Source organism: Cotesia typhae, unplaced genomic scaffold (assembly GCF_013202065.1).
Source record: "Cotesia typhae breed Kobodo isofemale line unplaced genomic scaffold, CoteBio_Ctyphae contig_9, whole genome shotgun sequence".
In the NCBI taxonomy this organism is placed as follows: domain Eukaryota; kingdom Metazoa; phylum Arthropoda; class Insecta; order Hymenoptera; family Braconidae; genus Cotesia; species Cotesia typhae.
Genome location: NW_027423770.1, coordinates 968,078 through 987,694, shown reverse-complemented (window position 1 = coordinate 987,694; position 19,617 = coordinate 968,078). Strand labels below are relative to the sequence as shown.

At 28.4% G+C, this 19,617-nt stretch overlaps 2 protein-coding genes and 1 long non-coding RNA gene across 14 annotated transcripts in view; 1 reads left to right on the top strand and 2 right to left on the bottom strand.

Annotated features, from left to right (window-relative positions):
- Positions 1-6,102, bottom strand: part of LOC141533470 (dystrobrevin beta) — a 633,463-nt gene extending 627,361 nt beyond the window's left edge. For 4 of the 6 annotated variants that reach the window (XR_012480273.1, XM_074252367.1, XM_074252369.1 and 1 more), the window contains exon 1: positions 5,763-6,102. Coding sequence is in view for 3 of the 6 variants with exons in the window: in XM_074252367.1 (XP_074108468.1) it covers positions 5,763-5,765 (3 nt within the window). In the remaining 3 variants the exon portion in view is untranslated. The remainder of the gene's footprint in view (positions 1-5,762) is intronic. The other 2 variants (XM_074252368.1, XM_074252370.1) reach the window with 1 other exon arrangement.
- A 260-nt stretch (positions 6,103-6,362) lies between these two features.
- The window catches only part of LOC141533483 (uncharacterized), a 32,463-nt gene continuing 19,208 nt past the window's right edge, over positions 6,363-19,617 (top strand). Inside the window, exons 1-5 of one of the 7 annotated variants that reach the window (XR_012480276.1) lie at positions 6,383-6,700; positions 6,782-7,000; positions 8,264-9,364; positions 9,435-9,532; positions 12,655-14,032. The gene's annotated coding sequence lies outside the window, so the exon portion shown is untranslated. Of the gene's footprint in view, positions 6,701-6,781; positions 7,001-8,263; positions 9,369-9,434; positions 9,846-11,595; positions 12,429-12,654; positions 14,033-19,617 lie in introns of those variants that run through there. The other 6 variants (XR_012480278.1, XR_012480277.1, XM_074252396.1 and 3 more) reach the window with 6 other exon arrangements.
- On the bottom strand, positions 15,430-19,282 carry LOC141533498 (uncharacterized). Its single transcript, XR_012480290.1, has 3 exons — positions 18,851-19,282; positions 17,369-18,047; positions 15,430-17,294 (listed from the first exon to the last, which is right to left on the bottom strand). It is a non-coding gene; the product is annotated as an uncharacterized LOC141533498 (long non-coding RNA).

Sequence of the window (19,617 nt, the reverse complement as noted above, 5' to 3'; positions counted from 1 at the left end):
TTCTTTATAGTCATCTCGGGGTTGCAGTAACTATCAAAAACAATTAAAAATTTGTCAGAAACAAGAAATTTTTTTCTTAAAATCGCAGTTAAATCATACCTGTAAGGATTGTGCAATTAAACTAGATATTTCATTTTTTTATCCAAAATGATATCAGCAACAACAGTATCTTCAATTCCAGATTTATAATTAGTTTTATTTATTTCATCCCATGATTTTTAAATCTTCCGAACATTGGTACGTTTGGCCCAGATGACACAGGCCAATATACTTCAAATGCACTTCTCAATATGATCTCAAAAATGTGGTGACGACATGGTAACCAGATTAACTCTCTTCCCAAAGTCTTTTCAATTGCCTTACATGTACCGTTATGAATTCCTGTATAAAGAAAATAGATAACTATCGTTAAATTTAATATTTTCAACAAATTGTAGATTATATTTAAAATCCAAATGAGTAAATAATTCTCAATAATTTCAAAAGTGAAATTCAGTAAGCAATAAAAATTAAACTAGAACGTTAATAATTAAATATTTTTTAGATTAAATTATCATTGATAAGTTACCTGTATTAACTGCCGTCGTGTCAAAACACATCGCCTTAACATAATTAGTAATACCCCATTCACTCAATGTCGATAAAATGGCTGATGTCTGATTGTCTGCCGTCCCAGAATTCATTTTGGAACCCCAAGTAATTGTTCGGTACCAAATGCAGTTAAAATAACTGGTAGCCGTTCCACAGATTTTGATCCAACAAGGTCATTCAGCATTTTTCCGTCCCAATGCACAACGTATTTATCGTGTGTCTTAAAGTTGTCATTAAGTCCTTTAGCAATGTCTTCTCTTTGAAGCATACGAGCTCGTTGAATTGAACTATAACTGAACGTTGTATCTTCAATTTTAATACCTACTGCTAGTAAAACCGGAGCAATAATAAACATCGCATTTCTACTGCTGACATTAGCTCGGTCGAGTCCAAAAATGACTTCAGGAGTTAAGACATCAAGTTTTGCTCGTTTTGTCGGAATTGGAGGTTCATACTCTGAATCAGATCCAAAATTTGTAACTCCACTTAATGTATACGTAGAGAACGACTCTGATTTTTCACTTGGAACAATCGCACGACTGGTAGACGGTTGATCTAAGTCTGGAATAAGATCTGTTTTATAAATTAAACGAAGAAAATGTATAGAATTTATTCATTTTGATGACAAATAATTAAGAAAGGACTCCAAAAATTGTCTAGTCAAATGTCATCTAGTCATCTATGAAAAGTTACACTACTACCTGACTTTATAATAATTAAATATCTCAGATACTTACTACTCTCATCTATTCCCATCATAGTTGTGGTTAAGTTTGATACAGGTACATTATTAGAAAGAATCTCTTTATGGGTACCGAATTTTTGATCCAAATACAACTTTCTAATATTATCATCAAGCACTTTTAAGGATTTTTCGCTCACAATGTCGAATAATTGTTCAAGATCAGTCTGAAATTTCATTTCCTTTTGGTTTTGCGCTGAATTCTTTTTATCGAAATTTTTTTGTAATTTTAACCATTGACTGTGATAGCGAAGAAATTTTTGACTGCATTAGGAGCTCCACTAGTTGGAATCTGATTTTTTCTCCACAGTTCAATAACTTGGTCAACTGAATTTTTAGCACTTTGTTTGATTGAATACTTTAAAATTTTAAGTTGGTAGAAAAACACACGCATAACCTCTTTCACTTTTGGTAACTTACGTTCCGAAATTCTTTGTAGAGGTATTCCGATAAAACGTATTTCTTTATTCATTGTAGGTTAATTGATGATAAATAAATTTATGTGATGATTATAAGACTTATTTAAAATGAATTATTTTATTACGTATTCAAGATGATCAGTTTTAGGAACACTGAAAATACGGTATTAAATGGGTAGATACTGAAGATAGTTGAGAGTAAAAACATAGATGGCGTTAGTTTCAGAAGACAAACAGAAGAAGAAATGGAATTCAAAAAAAAATCCCCTCGAACGAAAATTTTATGTATATTTTGTGAAAAACAATTTAAAAATACGCACTGAACAAATTTCATAATAATAAATGACAACGCGATTAAGATTTTAAATTATTAAAGATAAAATTAAAAAAATATTATTAGAATAAAAACTTTCAAATGAATTTTTGAACAGAAAATATCTATAGGAGTTGCTTTTATAATAAAAACTCAAATTTGTCTAAATTTCCTTGAAACTCACAGAATAAATTGAAATTTTTCGAATTATTGATCAAAAACTAGAAAAATTGATATGCATTGATATTTGACGATGAATATCTCGTAAACGCTCAACTTGATCGAAAAATCATAAGAGACCATTTTTATAGAGCAGTAAATTTCCTACAAAACTACGAGTTTCATCATTCATAATGATTTTTTTCATTGAGTTATAAAATTCATAAGAAATAAAAAATTTTCCCAAAAATAATCAAACTTTAACCGTTAATATCTTTTAAACGGTTGGGTTTACGAAAAAATCGTAAGAGACCTTTTTGTAGAGCATTCAATTTCCTACAAAATCTAAGGAACAAGATATTTTTTCAAGTAGTTGGAAGCGAGATATAAATTTTTCTATCTGATAATAAGAAAAATAGAAAACTGTAAGAAGGAGGACTTTCCCGTTACAATGAAGAACTCATGCTTGGAGAGGCTTTCTTAGAGGTGTCTAGGAACCTATTTTTCAGAGTACCAAACGAAAAAAAAAATATTCTTTTTTTTTGAATCACCTAATATATATATATATATATATATATATATATATATATATATATATATATATATATATATATATATATATATATATATATATATGTGTGTGTGTGTGTGTGTGTGTGTGTGTGTGTGTGTGTGTGTGTGTGTGTGTGTGTGTGAACCTCTTATAACTATTGAACGGCTTGACCGATTTCATCGCGGTTTGTACCATTCGAAAGGGCTTGACCAAAGGGGTTTAAAAACTGCGTTAATTAAATGCTACTAACAATGTAACAATCAGTTCATTTATTCAAAAGTTTTTACGGTTTAAAAATTCGAAAAATAGAGTTTTATCAAACTTCTAGCAGATTTTTGAGCTTGGAGAGCTCAAAATGATACAAAAATAATTATTTTGAGCTCGAAGAGCTCAAAAACGTAATAAATGCAGTTTTATGCGCTTGAGTAAGAAATAAGCGGGAAGTAGCAGGGATGGCCCTTAGGGTCAACCGTTTTTCTAATTTTTTTTTTTGATGATATGATTTTTAATGCCACAATAAACAAAAAGTACTAAATTTTTGCAATTTTTTTAATTATATATGTAGGAACACTACAAAATTGAACTGAAACTTCGGTACCATTATTGTAAATATACAATTTCATTATTGTAATATTATAGTTAATACATACATTTTTTACGTTAGAAATTCTAAAGTTTTACGGTAATTTAATCATATTATTCTGGTAACTTTATAGCAAAAGTACAGTAGAATGTTGCGCAACTATAGTAACCCTGATTAGAAAAAGTCCGGAGACAAAGAAAAAAGTATTGGTTTTCTAGTGAATCTAATACTTTTTCTTTGTCTCAATACTTTTTTTATTCAGGTAAAAAAACTGACCAATATAACCATAAAAATACCGTATTATTTCAGAATTATAATTATATCTAATCATCAGAGTAGTTTTGTAGAACCTTTATAACGTGTCAATCGAATGATAACCCAATTTTTCGAAAACTTGGATGAAACCAATAATTTCACGTTTTTGTTTTTTTTTTTTTTTTTTAATCACTGCTCTTTATTTTGTATATCAATAATGTTCTCGAAGTTTTACAAAAAAAATACCATAGTTTTCTATGCAAACGATACTGCTGCTCTATGCTCTAGTAATAGTTGGAATGAAGTAAGAGTGTGCTTAAATGATTGGCTGGATAAGTTAGATTGTTGGCTCAGAATCAATCAATTGTCTCTCAACACTGATAAAACTAATTATATTACTTTTGGAAGCTATGAGGACAATCTGTTAGTAAAATTTTTACTTTTTGTTAAGAATAAGCTATTGGTAAGAGTATCAAACTGTCAATATTTAGGTTTATATTTCGATAACCACACGAGATGATATGTTCATGTCATGAAATTAGCGAAATAAGTTCAAATTTTTTACATTATATTTTTCTAAATTAAGTCAATATTTTAATCCATCTATTTTTAAATTAATTTATCATGGTCTATTTGAAAGTATAATAAACTACGGCATTATAGTTTAGAGTGAAATTTGCAACAACTCTGTAAAAAACTTCGCCTCTATACAAACTGAACTGCTTAACAAAATAAGTTGATACAATTTAAACAATACTTCTCTAAATATCAAAGAGTCTTTCATTGGAAATGCTCTTTGTTACTATTATGAAAGTTACTAGTGTGAAAATTTATATTTATAGAAAGTAGTTAATAATACGAGATCTAAACTGTTAGTTCTGCCCAAAATTGATACAACGAATAGCTACAAAAATGCACATTATATAGCTTTGAAAATCTATAATCAACTACCAAATAATATGGAAACATTGATGTTTTAATAAATTGTTGAAGAAAAAAAAGAAGCGTAGTACTTTTGGATAAAAACTAATAATTATGATCTATAATTAAGGATAAACTAAGTGTATAATTCTGTTTTTGGTAAATGAATTTACAATATACTGTATTCTTAATATGTGAGTCTAATTTCAGTGAGTTTGTATATAACGATTATTAAAATTTACCGGTTCTAAGCACAAGTGCAATTGCACATCTTTAGAATTTTCTTCTACCAAAAAATAAATAAATAAATAAAAATAGGGGCAAGGTTAAAAGGAAAAGTTATAAGAAGACAAGGAGATAGCAGTTAGCACATTTTATGAATAATGAAATGACTTATTCGTTCATTTTAATTTTAAATATTTTCTAACATTTCTTAAAAAGATGAAAAAAATACTACGCATGCGATGTCAACATACACCCAGCTTAATGACAGCAACCACTTGGAGTATAACTCTAAATCCAATTTATCCATAAGCATGGACATGCAAAATATATCTATTTCAGTCTCATGTTAATTATAATTCAAAGATACTGAATGAGACAGTCTTATTCTTCAATACGAAGCATGTATTGTTAATTTTTTACATTCACAAATTTCAAAATTTTGAGTCCTAATTAACGTCATCAAGTTTTATTGCATTTCTGATTAATCTGAATTTAAGATTTAAAATAATAGATCTCAACATTCGATTCTTATCATACTCAAATTAACGAATGATTAAAAATATTTTAGATATTTTTTTCTAATCGAGTATGCTTTAACATTGGTTATCTTATAATAATTTGTGTTTGAAACTTGATGGTGTTTTATTTTTCTGGGTAATTTAAAGGATTTTTCGTTCGGAACTCAAAGGTGTTTATTATCTCACTTCAATCATTTCAATACTTTGTGTTAAACAATTAATCGAACACAAATTCAAAATCATTCATTGACAAAATAAATTCGTAATTTCGAAAGGAGGTTATTTATCTGTTACAAATCTAAGACTGAGGATTTTTTATAATTATCAAATATTTCAAGTAGGAGCACTAAGCCATGTTTATACCGCTTTTAAGGCTATATATTCTCGATGTACGAGTAAGCCAGTTGAATTTTAATTACAGTGAACCATGAATTAAATAATTCCATCAATTAAATAATTAAATTAAAAACGAAATGTTTTTACCATTAAAATTTATTTTCAATAAACGAGCAGACAATGTAACCGAGCATACTGATGATACTCACCGACTTAACAAATAAATAAACAAATTATAGAATGGTGATTCTTGGGTTAATTTATAATATCCACGATACAAATAACTTCCTGAGTATTCGCAAACTTTTAATCATCATTCTTATTACAAATTAAATCTTAAAGTCAAGTTCAAAACACCGTGCGAATTATTCTGATTTTTATTCTACATTGTCATGGGTTGTGACAGCCGTGACCAAGACCTGTATAAACCTGGTATCACATAATTAATTTGAATTAATCAGATCTATACAAATCGTTTGTTCGTCGTTTGTTCTTATTTGTTTGTTAAAAATATTTATTTGTTCGGTTATTGTTTATTTATAAAAAATTAAACAAATTTTTTTTGTTAAGTTAGCGTTTTATGGCTCAAATTGAAAAAAATTTTTTTTTAAACGATAAATTAATTTTTTTTATTGTTTGTTCGATTAATTTGATTGTTTGTTCGATCATTTTTCCATTTTAATTTAATTTTTTCTTAACAATATTTTCAGTTTTTTTTAGTTAGTTCGGCGCATGCGCAGACTTGTGAAACTGTTAAGCGACTCTTGGTCCCTTAAGGGGTCGAAATCTCACGGTGTATCTACGTTAGCTCCAATCAGCTCCAATATTGTATTTATGGCAATATTGCTAATTAAATATTCTAATTAAATTTATTGAAATAGAAGTATTACGGAATATAATCCACTCATGTATTCAATTATGATAATGTCGGTTGGTGTTTAGTTATTTGCATAATAGTTTGGAGTATCTATTATAGAAAAATCTGCTGATCGATTTATCAAAAAAATCCTTAGCAGTACAATGAGACGTCGAAAAATTATAGCCGATTAATTTATTAGTAATTGTAAAGATGAAGTTTCGTTTTTGTAAGTATGCATTTTTTTTTTATCTAATAAATTTTTTATGCATTCAAAAATTAAATCCTTACAATTTTTATAAATTTTCAGATCTCGGTGAATAATCATTTACATATAGCCTAAGTATTTAAACAAATATCACATGATCATAAAAAATCGTAATAAAGTAAATATAGGCTTTAATTTAAGCAATTTATTAAATTTGTTATCGACAAAGGACATACTGTGAAAGTTTAAGATGAACGGAGTACTTATATTGAATGCGTCAACAAAGCGATACATAGGTTAAAATGTTTTAACATGATTGGAGTAAGTTGATAAATTCTTTTTAAAATATTTAAACTACCATTGACAATCTCTTTAGAAGAAATTTCTTTAATCCAATCAGTAATTATTTTTACTAATACTTATTTTTATTCCGTTATATCAACAATCTTATATTATTTTTTTTCATTTTCAATATATAATATTAATAATAATATATTAGTATAATATTAATTAACTTTACCGTCCATTTCATGGATAAAATCAAATTTCATACTACTTTTTATGATTTTGAATTTAACCGACATCCGACTATTTGTTGGTTTAAATAAAAAATAAATTAGTATAAAAAAATATTAATAAGAGTTTCAGGGACAGTTTTTTAAAACTTTATCAGATGGAATTTTTATAAAAATAAATTATTTGTTGAGAAAATCTGAAAATTTTCCGATATCTGCTATATTTATTTTACATCAATTTTTGAATTTTGTTCATTTGATAATTATAGTCATCTTAAATTTATACAATAAGAGACAATAATTTATGCCTGCTCGTGTTGCTTTGGTATCGATGAAAGTTTGGATTTATGAAAATTTGTCCAAATAAATATGAAAGTTTAAAAAAATGCTGATAAATATAAATGAATAAAAGCACAGAAAAATTTGTGTATAATTGGATATAAATACAAATGATTCTATGTAAACTAGATCATCTGTCAATTTTACAGTTGTTCACATGACCAACTGAACAAATAAAGTTCCCTATTTTTAAAAATACGTATAACTAATAATATGTTTATTTGATTTCAATTCCAAAAGTATAAATGGAAAAATGAACATTACTATAAATGAAAATTTATAAATTTACTAGTTAATAAAAAATATCATTTGAATAAATGATTAATAATACAAGTATATAAAAAAATAAATGATACATTCACTTAATGAACTTATGTATTTAAAAAGATATATCCGGATGTAAAAAAACTATTATAATTATTTGAACAAAAGAAATTGCGGATAAATAATCATAATGAATAAAAGTAGAAATGATTTTATGAATAAACGACATTATGATAATTAGTGAACAGATGATCAAGTTTACACAGAATCATTTGTATTTATGTTCAATTATACATAAATTTTTCTGTGCTTTTATTTATTTATATTCATCAGCATTATTTTAAACTTTCATATTTATTTGGACAAATTTTCGTAAATCCAAACTTTCATCGATACCAAAGCAACACGAGCAGGCATAAATTATTGTCTCTTATTGTTTACTTAATCGTTACTTAACGATTTGCAGGGTTGAAATTATCTTGACGGTAAAATTTGTCGGAAGAATTGCTATAAAAAAGGAGTCAACTATCATATTATGATTAAATAATCAGACATTGTTAATAAAAAAAAAGACTAGCAACTTGCAGTTGTCAGTGCTTCGTAGACGGTTGATAATAAAAAATACGTGCTCAGAAACTACTGGTCAATATGACACGTAAACCAATAAAGACACAAGGTGCTTTCTTTATACAGAATTCCTTCAGATGGTATTGCTATATATTCCGATTTGGATTCAAAATATCCCAGAGTTCGATAATTAAACGGTTGTTATCGCGTAAGTCAAAATATAAGTCGGGTTACAAAATGGCGAGGATAAATTTTTACAAGTCATTTAGATGATTTGTGTGTAATGATTGTACGAACTTACAAGCTGTCACTCATGGTCTGTTACTCAGATAAAGAAATTCAGGATATAGAAGAAATTCATCCAGACGAAAATGATCGATCATAAATCATTAATTGTTTACTATAAACCGGAAAAACATCATGTTGACATCTGATAGTGAGCGATACTTAAACTGCGGCGAAGATTTCTGAAAAAGAATGATTTAAAAACACCAAATAAGATTGAATCATTTTAGGATAAGATAACGATTTATTGTGCTTATTACATGGTAGCTCATTTGAAAAAATACTCATAGAGAGCTAAAGAAGTACATAAAGTATGTGATTCCTTTCATGCTAACCATGAAGAATAAAATGCAGGTTTTAAGCTTTACTGCACTTAACTTAACGTTTGAATTTGATAAAAAAATCATATTCGAAAGCAGCAAAGTATATTTAAAGACCGCTTTTGATTTGAAAGATACAGAAATCCGTTGTACTGACGATGCAGCTGAAAAGACTGAGGAAGAATGCTGTTTTGGATCTTCTACAAGTTTATTTTATGATATCAGGAATGGTTGTCAAAGTTGTGCACAACAGTATATCAATTATTTCACCATAAAATAACGATATTCAAGATCTATCATCAGTATTTTTTGATCGATAAGTAAAGTTAGCCCTCTAAAACAATACTAACCCTGGAAAACATTCTCAATGAAAAATTACTGATAATTTGTAAACAGTAGGTAATTTTTTTTATCAAATTAACAAATAGATTAATTTATTATTTAAAGTATATAATTTTATAATAGTTTTCAGAAAAAGTCGGTGAAGAATGCCAGAAATTGATGGAATGATGCAAGAATCAAATAGGCTGATATATTAACTAAGTGTTTCCGTACTGCTGGATGTGAGTATTATTCCTTTATAATAGAATAAAAACCTAGAAAAAAATATAGGGCACTTTAATAGAAAATGTGCTGTTTTTTGTCAATTAATGAGAGCATTTTTTCTTAATTTAACGCTTACAGTAACTGGACTGAATCTTTTTTGTTCAATAAATTTTTATTTTTATTTTTCAAGTTATCGAAAATTAAATTTATTATATTAAAAATCTTAATTTGCAAAAATTAGTTTGTTTCATAACATAAATTTACTATTCAGTCTCAATATTATATTATAAATAAAATATTATCTAATAATAATAATAACAATAATATGTATATCTTGGAGTAATTATTATTTCGGTGCTGCTATTGACACGCTCCACGGATACTATCCGTGCCTGTAAAATGAAAAAATAGCTGAATTTGATCAATTTTTTTCATCTGTGACTGCATTTAGAAGCACGGATTAATTTTTCCCTATCGTGAAAATTCCCGTTGCTCTAACAATATTCCTAGAAATATCCGTGCCTGTAAAATGAAAAACGGCCGAATTCGACCGATTTTTTTCATCCGTGACTGCAATTAGAAGCACGGATTTGTTTCCCCTTTGCCCGACAATTTCCGTGGCTCTAATTGTACACCTATAAATATCCGTGCCTGCAATTGTAATTAAAGGGGCACATAGGGGGTTTTATCCGTGACTGCAATATAATAGAGCCACGAACGGAAGGATATTACTGCTGTTATGCCTCCATCTAGTGTGAATGATGTTTTTCTCTTTTATTAGAGAATTATCTACCGTCGTTTCGCCCGGGAGCATTAAAATACTCGGCTTTAGTGCGGGAAAGGAAATTTAAATATATTTAAATGACATAAAACGTTTTGATGTTGTGTTTGTAGATCAATTAGAGATTATTTCGATTTTTTTTTTATTTAATAATATACTAAATCAAAGAATAATATAGATATTTTGAAAATTTACAAAGTTAAGCTCTAATATTTTATCGGTTCGAATTATTATATATATATATATATATATATATATATATATATATATATATATATATATATATATATATATATATTATAATGGCCGATTGGCTCGGGATACGTCGATGGGCCAACAGGTCCAAGATAATTGGCGTATTTGTTCGTCGTGGTCGGTTATTGGGCGCCAGGAACAATTCAGAATGTTCCAATCCTCGACAACCTAAATCAGGAACAACGTAATGGTAAACTAGCTCTACTCAGGGCGGCGGGTTACTAAAGAAAGAAATGACAAAGAAATTCCGAAACAAATAACAATTTATTAAAAAAATTAGTATCGGTTCGGCGAAATAATCAGTTCAAAATAAGTCGACATAAAAACATAACAATCGTGATCAATTCGGATAGTAATCGTAAAACAAAATCAAAATACTAAACGTAAACCAATCAAAATAATAATCGGGTGAATAAGTCAAATAATACTCAATTTAGCCATCAAATCAATAATTCAAATACTATTCAACAATAATCCAGTGAAATATTCAACTAATACTCAATTAATAATCAAGTTAGTAATTCAAACCCTTTCAAATAATAATCAAGTAATATTCAAACAATATTCAAATAATAATCGCGTTAATTATTTAAATAATACTAAAAATAATAATCCAGTGAACAACTCACATGATGTTCAAATAATAATCAAATCAAATATTTACTTAATATCCAAATAACAATCAGTTAACAATTCAAATAATAATCAATAACAAAATCAACGTATTACTCGTAGACAACATCAAAATAATATTCGTATCAATAACAACCAAAACGTACTTAAAATAATCGCTCAACAGAATTATTATTTCTAAAATAATATTTCGTTAATTCCAACTAACTAAACATGTCTCGGCGACATGACTCATCGATTAAACAATTCACAATCGGATCAAACAATTCTATCTTCGACGACGAAACAGAAGAAGCGATAATCCGCTTAAGAATGCGACGCTCAAGCGATACGAGTATAGCAACGCGAGCTCGAGAACGAAACGGAATATAAAACTCAATAACAAAACTTTCACACTGCACTATTTTACAGGGAAAACGGTACTCTAGGTACCTCGTGGGACGTCGTCTACGGGGTAGTGCTGGTTGTTCACCGAGCAACTCACCAACTGAACTTCTCAGTTACAAACACAATCAACAATACTCGTGTCCCACGAGTTATTTATCCTGACGCAAGCCACTTACCCTGGTATCCCCGTCGAGGGCTGGTGGTCCAGGTCCAGGTAGTCAAACAGTCGTCGTATCGGGTCGTGTCGTGCCTCGGCGAAGGTTTGGTCAGATCGCGTCGAATAAATTTAATTATGACCAGCACGTGGTCAGCGATTATAACAATTCTTCCACAAATAATTGCGTCCACAGTTTACACAACAGTTTCAAATTTAACGAACAATTCGAAATTCAATCAAACAATCAATTAGCAATAGACAGCGTTAATACTCGGCGTATTAATTAACAAACAAATCAGCGATACAATAAGCGAATAAGTGTTTTGAGCTAGGCTCCAAAACGCGTGCGATTCCGACCAAGGCAGTATCCCGAAGCCCCTTTTTTCAAACTAATGGTCCGCTTCTTCTTCTTCTCTTTGTCCCGTTCTTCGTTACTCTATTGACGGTCTCGGGCCCAAAGATGGCGGCAGTGACGATGCTCGACGATGCTCTCGATGATCTTCTCGAGCTCGTGGCATGCGTCAGGGACAGTTTAGACTTAAAATAAACTTACAATTAAATCTTAAATCTAAATTCAAATTGTCGCGCTCTCGAGCTGCGGACTTCTGAATATTGTTTCAGTATCCGGCGAGGGCGACACGGTCGCGGCGAATCAACAACAACGAAATTTTTCAAATTAAACAAATTAAAATTAATCAAAATTAAACAAGGGGAATGAAATTCCCCATGTTACAATATATATATATATATATATATATATATATATATATATATATATATATATATATATATATAATTTAATATATATATATATAATTTAATATTGTATAAGTTAATTTATAAAAACATAGTATAATACCAAGAATCCTAAGTTCCAGAGATAGCCCGGCAAATAACGTCTATATAAAAAAAATTTCTTGTAATAGCTCTTTGATTCATTAAATTGCTGAAGTGCAGCCAATGCTTAAATTCATCCAGGTGACTACAAAACTCGGTCTAAATTTGATTTAGACTTCAAATTCTAAATTTGAACGTAAGTATTAGGATACATTTTTAGAATCAAAAATCTTTATTTAAAAAAATTTAAAAACTCATCGCAGTCCAACAATGCTTATTATGATTTTCTGAAGTGTCATAGACTACATGATATTAAACTTTAAAATAAATTTCAAATTAATTAATTATATTTTTATATGTTCGTTACTTTTCAAACTACCGCTGAGTGCTACCTTTCCTTAAAGGACGATATTTTTAATTTTTTACTTACTTATTATAGGGCGAAATGTTGCTTATGAAAAAACCTTTAGCGATTAAAAACAAAATAACCCGAGTAACTTAGAAGTAAATGATAAAATATCAAACACGCAAATTTATGAAGTATTAAATAAAAAAAATAAAAATCTATTAGATATAGAGAACCGCGCAACTATCATTAAAATATAAACTGCCAAACTGTAAATGATCTATAAGATTGACTCTATTTATGAATGATTTTATAACTCCAGAAATCATTTCTGATTCAAATTTTTTTACGACCTTATCGCTTTTCACGGGCATTATTTGGCCGTTACGCCCTTATGGCATCTGTAACGCGATATGTACGCACACGAGATTTTTGATCCCCCTATGTCTCTGTACATCAGAAAAATTTTGTATCTGAATTTATAATATTACAAAATTTATAAATTTTTTTAAAATTGATTAAATGGAATTTTTTCCATTAAAGAAATATATATTCTCATATTTATTTAATGTAACTTCCAGACAGATTAAGTCAAGTGATTAAATTAAAACAGAGTTTCTCATTTTTTCCAATTTTTTTTTACTATAATTATATTAAAAAAATTATAATAAAAAAATTGTAAAATATTTATTTATTGAAACGCTCAGGGCAATTTTAAAGAAAGAAATTATTATCGTACAAAGTATCCTCGCGGGGCCAGAAGCCTTTAGCTACCAGTTCACTGCGGGGAAGTTCACGTTTAACGCTCGTACATGTGTAAAATTCAACGAGAACGATAGTAGTCTCTGTCTTCTATGATGTTGATTTATCATCATTCGTTTTTATTAAAGTACTGCATACGTTCTTTTGCATTGTCATTAGTTTAAATAATAAAGTTATGGTTTACTTTTTATTTATGCTTTCTCTTATCATAAAGTTTAATTGTTATTATTTATAATGCTGTTAATTTTATTATATGTCACATAATATAAAAAATTTATGATAATTTAATACTGTGTACACATCATACGATAGGAAGAATATTATATTTAGATTAAATGAAGACCTATTTACTATATAAAGTAAATTAGAAATATTTATACTGTTCATTGTTGTAGTATTAATTGTTTTTAATTATTCATTTTTTTCCATAACAACCGTATGATATATCATTTTTTATTTTGTTGAAATACAAATTCATTTTGGTTGATTACAATTTGTGTATTTAGAAAAAGTTTCTAATTTTAAGTTGAAATTATTTTGAATTATTAAATGACATTTTTAATGTCGGGCAAAGAAATAATGTAAATGATACAGTTTTTGAACATTTTTATTCATTTTTTTAATAATAAAATTTCTGTTAATAAAAATACAACAAAAATTATTTTTGTTTTTTAAGTTGTAAAGTCTACAAAATTTTTAGTGAGAAGTATTTTCAATTATTAGATGACGTTCGATCACGACCGATTTATTTCACAGAAAGAAGAGCATTGTAAATGAGAGAAAATCAGTTTAAAATACTTATGTAAATGTGACTGCGTTACATACAGAAATATTCATATTGTCTTCTTTTATCTACTCAGAAATAAGTAAAAAAAGTTCACTTCAAATTATATGGTTAGGAAAACTAAAATCGTGTTAGGTAAAGTAAAATGATTTTTCTTTTTCATTATTTCCATAAATGCATAATATTCAAAGTTAATTTTTTAAAATATATCTAATTTTAATATAAATACTGCAATGTAACTTTTGGTAAAATTGCAAATGTACAAATAATGTAAATAATTAGCTAATGTTTGAGTAAAATATTTTTGAATAAGCGAAAATTCCAGTATGATATATTAAAGAAATTAACATTTTATAAAACGAGCTTATAATTTGCACATCGACATTTCAATCAGCAAATTATCTAACTCTATTTTAGAAAATTCTTTATACAAAAGAGTTGGTGAAAAGGGGAGATGATGATAGTGATGAGTTGTAGGAGGCCGATTCAAAAGATATTAGCAATGAAATCGAAAAAAATTAAAGGTGGAAAAATTATTAAACGAAATACAAAAAATATTACCAATGGTAAAGAAATTAGCAATGAAATAATTAATTTATTAGAGATTTTATATAGTGACCTTCAGAATCTCGACGAAAAATAATTTTGAACGTGAAATTAATACAGCTCTTCGTTCTAGAGCTACTGGTTCTGAAACTATTGGTACAAATCAAAGTACTGATAATGTCTCAATTACAGGAATAGGTACGCGGGACGTACCTACTATTAATATCAACAATTTGCCAATAGTTTTGCATGATCATGCCTGAGCAGGCCTGAAATTAGACATGATCATGCCTGCTCAGGCATGCACAAGCCTGATCAGGCCTGAACGTATATTAACACTTCAGGCCTGAGTAGACATGAACAGGCATGATCAGGCCCGGTCATTTTCATGCATGATCAGGCCTGAAAACTCATGTCTGTTCATATCTTATCAGACCTGATCATTTTTCCCGGGCGTCAATCATTCGATCAGCGATCCTCGCAAAATAACATGGACACAGAGCTCAATTGAATCTGGATTAAATGATAATAATAATAATCGAACTAACACAGTTTTTCTTGCGGACACTCCGTTAATTGAGAGCAATCCAGATACCAACTCAATTGAAACTGAACTTAATAATGATAATAGTGAAGCCGCAACGATTTCTTCAACTGACCTTCTGTCAACCGCTACTACTATGAATTCATCTGCAATATGTCTCAATCAAAAATTGACACAGTTTTTTTCTTTTCTCATCTCCAAAGACTTGGTTGCCGACGTTGTGGAAAAGAAAATATTAATTAAAAAAAAAAGGATTTAATAAAATTAGATCCATTATCAGATGCTGCACCATATGTCTTCGAAGAGTTATCGACATAAAAAAATTATTTTGAAGCTGCAGCGCTAAAGGCGTTGAAAACCACAGTAAGAAAAAAAAAAGTAAAAGTCCATGGTCATGTAGATTTTGTAACAGAATAGATGGAAAAATACATGACAGTATAATGTGTGACGATTGCTGGTATTGGTTTCATTATCAGTGCCAAGCTATTTTTGACAAGCTATCAGAGTCAGACAAGTGGTACTGTAAATAAATGCAGCCCCTGTGATTCTACAAATACTCACTAAATAGTATTTCAACAATAAGTCTTAATAATTACTTTTTACTATTTAAGTAAATAATCATTACAGTTTCATTACAATATTCACAGAATAATTATATTTCTAATATTTTTTTTTTTTTTTTTATTAATATCTATCTTATAAAATTCAATTCATGTCATTTGTATGTGCTTTGTAATCAATAAACATTATTTAACATTGAATAAAATGGCATTTTCAATCTCCTTGATTAGTTATTTATTTAAAATTAAAAAAAAATTTTAATTATTTAAATGCTTTCGAATAGGATAACCTTTCGAATACAACCAATAAGATTCAGAGTATAATCATTTCCTTACAAAAGAATTAATTAATCAATTTATGAAAATCTAACAAATTTTTCAGTAGTTTAAAAAAATCATATTCGTAATAAAATATTTTGAAAAGCAAAATGAAATAACGTAAACTCTTGAAAGAAGAAAATATTGTATTTTTTTGTGTCATTGAAGATGTATAATAATAATTTTTAATTAACTAATTATAACGATAATTATTCATGCAATACATCCATATATTAATCATATTCATAACTAATTGATTTGTTAATGAAATATAAATAATCGTTTATTTCAAAATAAATTTTAAGTAAAAATAAGGTCGAAAATATAATCGTTAATACATATTTAATCCTCTTAATGAAGATATAATTCATTACTACTTATAAACAAATAAACTCTTTTGCACTATTTTATATCTTTATGCTGTATATTCGAGAAAAATATGTGATTAACTTGGTTACGAAAAAAGTATTTAAGATCGCTGGTTTATTATTCATTATCTTTTATTCTTACTCGTCATTATATATTTATTTTCAATATACTTTCTGCACTGTTATTATTGTTATTTTAGCAATATGTTATATCACAATAACTTCTGTTATTATTATTATTATGAGAGATTATAAAATTAGCATTATTAGCAACCGAATTCAATAATTCAATAATTAAACGATTACTGGTAAAGATTAACTAATTTTAATTGGGCGCATGTGATAAACATTACTAATATTCGGCTGATTAGCAGTGTTGACGTTTTTGGAACCAAAAATTTTTTTACAAATCTCTTCATATACATAATGAAATTTAAATAATAATGAGTACATACTACTACAGTAATATATACTTTATAAATTTTCACTTTTTCAGCATAACTGAAAGAAAAAAATCACAATCAATAAACGATTAACAAAATTTTTAAATAAAATGGACTTCATCAAAAAATTACCTATAAAATCCTTTGTCATCAACTTGTTCTTTATCATGTTTAGAAATATTTATTTTAACAGTTTAGTTGTAGCAATATAGTTGTTATATTATTGCATTAATTACTTATTTCATTCATGACTCTTTGATTTTCGTCGACAAAAGTAACCCGATGTTGTCTTCATAGCATCTCTTGGACGATCTTTGAGTTTGATAGGTGACGATAGAATAGGAGTTCCATGATCAAAATCATTGTTTTTCTCTTCTTCCAGAATTAATTGTACTCCACGTTTCTGATTCCACTTTTGCTTTACAGATTTTAATATTTCAAGTTGAGCATTAAAGTCAGAATCGCTCGATTGTACCATAATTTTCACGATCCCTAGCGGATTCGTGGTGAAGGTCAAACTACGGTCAAACGACGGTGAATTCACCGTAAATTCACTTTACCGATGAAAGAAAGTCTATTGATGGTCGAACAACCGTCGTTCGACGGTGAAAAATAAGTCAAGTTGTGAATTATTCTAACGGTGATTGCATGGTTCATAAAGTAAACATTGTCCAAAATTTTCTTCATTTTTTTTTTATTCGATAGCCATGACTTCCCGATCCTTTGATTGTCTTCAGACATAAGTACAACAGAGAATGACTGGTAAAAATTCGGTGAATAAAGAGTATTTCGTCGGTGAATCCACGGTAATCTGTGGGTGAATTTAAGGTCAAATGGCGGTAAAGAAGATAGTGACGGTAAAGTAGAAATGTTATAAACGGCTGAGTGAATATAAGTTTGATTTGTAATTATAAAAAAATTCCATAAAATAATATATAAGGCAAATAAAATACAAATAAATAGTTAAAAAAAATAATTTGAAAAAAGATTCAGTCACTACAATTTTTTACATTATTCAAAAAAACACTTTTTATAAATTTTTGTAAAATTTCAAAATTTTTTTTTTTCATGAAATCTTAAATTTAACATAAACTCATGAAATTAAAGAAAGATTTCTTTATAGTTAATAAAATTTAATGCATTCATTTTGGGTGACAAATTCGAAGAATGAGTTATTGTTTAGAGTTCGTGAAATAGAAATAATTATCAAAACAACATCAAGTATCCGTAAAATAGATCGTGATTCAAAGACATTTTTGATTCACGTTTGGTATAGCATTACAGGAAAATCTCCTGACGTTCGATCAGATGATCCGAGTTCGATTCCCGGTCTGGGCGATGTAATTTTACACTGATTTTTTTTTTTTTTTCAATATTATCATATACGCGAACATTTTACGAGCTTAATACTGATTATTTTGGGTGAATTAACTTATTTAGTTACATCGGATTCCTATAATGAGACGGTGAATCGACCGTAATGAGCTAGTTTTATGCTAGTTCTATACGGGTGAATTAATGGTCAAATGTCGGTAAAATCACCGTGAGTTCACCCGTAGAAAAAGGTATTTCTCGGATCTTCAGTCGATAAGTCAAAATTATTCACAATGATACCTGATAAAGACCGTCAAATCACGTCATATAGACTAATGTTTGACTGCTGTTTAACCGTGAATTGGCCATATTATAACCGTGGCGTTGAAACCGCTAGGGATGTCATTGCAATACTTTTGAGCTATTTGTAGTTTTTCATGAGGTGAATATTTTTGAGGACAAGATAAAGATACAGCGGCATCGTTTGGCAGTTCATTCATATTAGTATTGTCTTCCATACCGAATAAAAATGTTGTTCTTAAATCAATGTTGTTTGTGTTTTCACATTTTAACCACTTTCTATCGCATAATTCGGGACAAAATAAACTCAAATTGAAATATTTTCGCACTGTTAGTATATGTACACAAGGTAATTTCCAGCTGCGCCGAAAATAACAAATACAATCAGTTGCCGAAGAAGTATGCGGATGATCGTTTACCAAAATTTTGTAAGTTTTTGATTATCACAGCTTTCAATTATTTTAATATTCTTAAGTTTTTTAATTCTTCGGTTAATTGTTTTACAGCTATTTTTGTTAATATTGCTGCATAATCATTAAAAGACTCATCTAAATGATAGTTGATGTTTAGTTTTCTTAAACCATCTACCGCACATAACAAACTGGTCTCTTATTTTGATGAATGGACTAATTCGAAAAAATTTATTGCGAATTCGCACAAGTTTGAAAAGCGATTACAAAGAGTTTCAATTTGTTTGTTTGTGCTTTCGACCAAATTATTGGTTACGCTTCCGTAATTCACTTCAGCTATTCCAAATAGTGTCCATT